This window comes from Salvia hispanica, chromosome 3 (assembly GCF_029641045.1).
Source record: "Salvia hispanica isolate PSC_SH4W2 chromosome 3, Shi_PSC_v1, whole genome shotgun sequence".
NCBI lineage: Eukaryota > Viridiplantae > Streptophyta > Magnoliopsida > Lamiales > Lamiaceae > Salvia > Salvia hispanica.
The window spans coordinates 50,573,949-50,579,086 of NC_142694.1; the positions used below are offsets into that span (position 1 = coordinate 50,573,949).

General features: G+C 37.4%; 1 protein-coding gene across 1 annotated transcript; it reads left to right on the forward strand.

Moving 5' to 3' along the window:
- The first annotated feature begins 771 nt into the window (after positions 1 to 771).
- LOC125212156 (Zinc finger C-x8-C-x5-C-x3-H type family protein) lies at positions 772 to 4,301 on the forward strand. The gene is made up of 10 exons (XM_048112240.2): positions 772 to 913; positions 1,414 to 1,654; positions 1,809 to 1,906; positions 2,008 to 2,109; positions 2,577 to 2,670; positions 2,833 to 3,035; positions 3,141 to 3,244; positions 3,329 to 3,551; positions 3,810 to 3,882; positions 4,085 to 4,301. Exons 1-10 carry the CDS (start codon positions 870 to 872, stop codon positions 4,121 to 4,123), a joined length of 1,221 nt encoding a protein of 406 aa, XP_047968197.2. The 5' UTR covers positions 772 to 869; the 3' UTR covers positions 4,124 to 4,301.
- The last annotated feature ends 837 nt before the right edge of the window (positions 4,302 to 5,138 follow it).

Below are 5,138 nucleotides of genomic sequence, written 5' to 3' on the forward strand. Positions count from 1 at the left end.
TTGCAAATTTCCAATTTGAGAATGAAACCCAGAAAATCGACTCACAAACTCAGGAACGAACACAGGAAATTTTCAGAGCAACAGTCGCCACCACTACAGTCTGGTCACAAATGACGGCGGATGAGGCATCAACGACGGTGGCTGATTCGCGGGGATCGAGGCCCATCACCGCCACTATCGTCGGCGGCCATGGCACGGATGAAGGCGAGGGAGATATGAAGGAGAAAGGATTGCTGCGCATAAGTAGCTGGCTATGGCGGAGAAATCATTTGGGGGAGAGAGGAAAGAGAAAAGGGAAGGAGGTAAGAGAAAGGGGTAGGAGGGGGAAACCTACTGAAATAGTGCATAAACCCACAAAATTTTTTGGATTAATTAACCAAGCCCAATAGTGAAAAATAGCACTATTCACGCGGGCCTGGCGGGCCGCTGCCTTTTTTTTGGGCCTTGGGTTGCATTTATCCAAGCTACAAAACAGAGGTTTAACCTTGATAATAAACATTTTCCATAAAAATCCAGTCTATAAAACGGATCCTAAGTCTACTACTTTTTATGTTCCTCTTTCTTAATTACTTTATCCATTTTTTTTTTCATCATTCCAATTATCAATTTTATATTATAATTTTTATTTTTTAAAAAACGGTGGAGTAATAATATCTATATTATGGAGTAACTATAAAATTAAATTGACATGTTCGGAAAATCCAACATTTATCCAAAAAATTGTAATTTAATTTAATGTAATACTAATAGCCGACAGGAAAATGGTAACGGCGTATCCAGTGGCGTCACTGTGACGCAACAGGGTTCCTTTCCTCACTTCATAAACCCCTATTTGATTTCCCTCCCAAAATTAAATCCCAAATTCAATCATGCCTCCCAAGAAAGAACTCTGCAGGTATTTTCAGCGTGGCAGGTATGATTCTATTTCTCTCATCTCTGCCATTGTTCCTAATTTGTATCATCTCAATTCGGGTATATTTCATCTGCTTTCTTGCTTGCTTTGCTTGAATCGATTACTACTTCTTCGTCACAACCTAATTGCTTTTCGATGCTATAATTGAATTAATATGATTATTCACCAGTAGATGAGAACCCATTTATGAATGCGAGCTGATAAAGGGGGATTTTGATACCTCGCTATGGATGAGTTGCCCTAGCGATCAGAGATGTTACATTTGTTGGAAGATAAGTCTTTAGTATGTAAAAGTTGAAATTGAAGGGATGAGAACTAATCAATTAACATGTTCACTCATTAAACAACTTGCCAGCAGTTGATTAATTTGGATGCTTTGATTGATTATATGATCTTCTGCTTGGTTTTGGGGATTAAAATGCAATGACTTCATATCATAGGTCTATTGCTGCAGTTGCTGGATGCACTTTCTAATGAGTGCCTATTTTCTTTCACTTCAGCTGTCAGTATGGCACCCGTTGTAAGTTTCTTCACACCACGCCACAGCAAAGTCAGAGCAATCCTTTTGGATCTAGTCGTTCTCCAAATCCACAGCCAAACCCTTTTGGTTTTGGTGCTCAAACTAGTCGTACTCCAAATCAGCAACCAAATCCGCAGCCAAACCCTTTTGGTTTTGGTGTTCAGAGCAATGCACACTCAAGAGGGGGTGATGGCTTTGTATCCAAACCAAATCAACTCAAGGTTCTTTCTGTGGTTATTCAAGCAGTTGATTGTGTTTGTATATACCACCGTGCTGCCAGTTATTATGTTTTAGATTTGAATATATTTTAGTGACAGATACATTGAAAAATGACTTATCTCAAAGTGGTTAATTTTGTTGATGTCTTTTTGTCAGCCATTTGATAATAAGTGGAGTCGTTTTTCCAACGTAAACAATAGCAGTGCTCCTGCTTCGAGGCAAGCTAATAATCAGCCTTCAACTGCTAATCATACGTGAGTGCATCTCATGTCTTTCAGATGGAAAGCTTATTCATTTCTCTTTCTTATATTATTATTCAAGTTTATTGACTCATATGATTTGGGTACTTATACAGGTGCAACCCCACTGATATCGAGTCCTGCAAACGGGCGATACTGGAAGATCTCGAAAATGAGAAACCCCTATGGAAACTTACCTGTTATGGTCACATGCGAAAGTATGTTCTAACTTTTTAGTTCTACCTCTTTGCAATTTTATTCCTAATGAAGGGGAATTTTGAACCCTCTGGATGGTACCCGGAATTCTTCGTATATTTCAACATTTTGCCTATTGTTGGTAGAGTTAGTGAGGAAGCATAGAACTAAACCAGGCTGTTCCAAATGATGGTGATCCCAAAAGATGAAATCCTGACCTGGAACATAACTATTTATTCATGCAGACCATCCGATATTCGGCCATGCATTGGACTTTATTATACTAATAATAATTGAATCCAATAACAATAGAAACTATTGAGGGAATAATTGAACCGAGCCTCTGCTTTCCTATTGCACCTCATGTACATCTTCAAGGGAGGCATGTTTGGCACCATTTTAACTACTGTTCTGGGATATTTTATAGCCTTTATTTCAAGTCAAAACATTTGTCTATTTCTTTATGACTGAAATTTCCTTTAATCTGCAGTGGTTCCTGTGACATTGTCGGTGACATCAGCTATGATGAGTTGCGTGCATTAGCATATGATGATGCCAAACATGGAAAAGACATAGCGTCCATTGTAGGGAAATTCGCACTAATAGATCTTCATTTTAGCTCTTGTCTAACACACCAAAATCTGTGTTAGAGTCTTACTAAACCTCCAGTCTCTTTCTCTCTTGCTGCTTAAGAATATGGTAATTATATGTATATTTCTGACTGATTGGTTGCTCCCATTGATCAGGTTGAGAGAGAGAGGAATTTGCTCAACTCCAAGTTACTTGAGTTTCAGAAACTTGCACAAAATCCTTACCCAGTGTCTTCAGCTCCTACTCCGAGTTCTCAAAATATGTTTGGTGGAGGCAGTACAATTGCTCCAGTCGTGAACAATGGTTTTTCTTCTCAGGTGTCAAGCTTTAGTCAATTGAGTGGATCATCAAACACAAGGTCTTAGATGAGGCAACTTCTGTCCTTTTTGCTAGAATTTATTATTCATTCACTTGCATAAGTTTAGCTTTCATTAAAAACTCCAGTGTTTAATGCTGGATCTAGGTCTGCAGCTGCACCTAATTTTAGCTTTGGTCAACCAAACGCATTCCAGAACAATACTCAGCCGTCTAGTTTTCAAACAAACAATTCACCTTTCAACACTTCAGGTACGCTATTAAATGTGCAGTTATGCTAATGGAGTAATGATCTGAATTCTGAAACGCACATTAATCTCCCACTTTACCTTGTAGGCTCTTTTGGTATCCAACCTCAACATTCTACCCAAAGCTTCTCTCCTTTTGGTACTACAAACTCCAACAATGGTGCAATAAGTGCTCAGCAGAATCCGTTTTCAACTCCAGCCAGCTTACCACAGACAGGAAATGGGGCGGGTAAACAGTTAAATTTTTTCACCAATGAACCAATTTCAGCTTCCAGTGGCATTGGATTGACCAACACCAGCACCCAGTTGATGTAAGTTCTTCCAACATTTTCATCAATATTTACTATGCTGACTCTTTGGAAAAATGGTTAGTTAGACTGAATATGCACCACATTCTGCTGAAATTTGCTTCCGCGAAGCCTACCATTCTATGTTTCATATAATTGGATATCTTTATCACGGTTGCTTTTTAGGATTATTATTTTCCATGACCACCTGTTTGAATTAGTATGCTAAAATGGCCCGTGACTAAGCTTAATGTGCTTCTTATGCTTATAATTCTTTTCCAGCAACAACATTCCAACAGAAAACACTAATGTGGATGCTGGCATTTGGACAAAAGTTGAATGGAATGTCGGCGAGGTATGCTGGTTGAACCCGTCTTTAGGTTTCCTTGCTCACTTTATTAACTGCGCATGAGTGAGGTTGGTTAGGAACAAATATATGGAGTATTTAAAGGATTATGTGAATTAAGCATGTTCAAAATTAGGAGTATTACTTTTATTCGTCTATTCTATGACCCAAAGAAAATGGTCTAAATGTATGTTTGCATTTGGAATTTTAGATCCCAGAAGAAGAGCCTCCGACGATCTACATTAACTAGAATTGAGAGAGCGGAGTTTTGGCAGCAGATGTAAGTGTGCAACTGTTATATCACCACAATTTTATGTTGGGAACGGAGATCTCATTTTGATCTACTTACTCGTTTGTGTTTGTTTTTGTGCTTCGACCCGGGAGAAATATATCAATCTCTCTTATAGTATCTAAAAAAGTTTTCAAAATTGCAATCATGTCAATTACTCCCTTCGTCCCACTTGCTCAAGATGTCCACTTTTTCTTTTTTTTCACCTTTCTTTTTTAGTTTGTCTTCCTCAAGATATCCGTTTTTTATATTTGAAAATAAATCTAACTCATCTCATTAAAAATATCCAACTACATTTTTCTCTATACTTATCCCACCATAATTCTTCTTAAAATCTCATGTTACTCAAGAATGTGGATATTTTGATTTGGATGGAGGGAGTGCATTTTGTATCTACTTATATAATAATATTATGAGTGAACTACAAAAATAGTCCCTGGACTATGGGTTTATCTCGCCCATAGTCCCTGGACTTTAAAAATATCGCCAATAGTCCCTGGACTAAGGGTTTATTTCGAAATTGGTCATTTTGGCTTTTTTTGGTACGAAAATACCATTTGATATTATTTTGGGGGGTTTGAGCAATTTGGTCTTTTTACACTTTTAAATTTTAAATCTGATATTATCTTAGTTATGTACTCCCTCCGTCCCAAGGTATTAGACCAACTTTCTCTTTTGGGATGTCCCAACATATTAGACTCATTTCCTTTTTTAGCAAAAAGCATCTATCTTATTTTATTCTCCACCTACTTTTTTCTCTCTTCTCTCCCCTACTTTTTCCCTCTCTCATACTTTACTCTCTCCACTTTAACTATTTAAATATCAATTCCTTAAATCATGTGCCTAAAAGAAGTGAGTCTAATACTCCGGGACGGATGGAGTACTAACTTTGACATTATTTCAAAATTATCATTCTTCTTCCATTTTGTTATCCTTCACTGAATTTGTTTTTTTTTTTTATTTCAATATTAGATTT

Coding starts and splice junctions, on each gene's coding strand:
- LOC125212156 (XM_048112240.2), top strand. CDS start 870: ATGCCTCCCAAGAAAGAACTCTGCAGGTATTTTCAGCGTGGCAG. Junction 914..1,413: donor AGGTATTTTCAGCGTGGCAG/GTATGATTCTAT, acceptor CTTTCACTTCAG/CTGTCAGTATGGCACCCGTT. Junction 2,671..2,832: donor GAAAAGACATAGCGTCCATT/GTAGGGAAATTC, acceptor CCCATTGATCAG/GTTGAGAGAGAGAGGAATTT.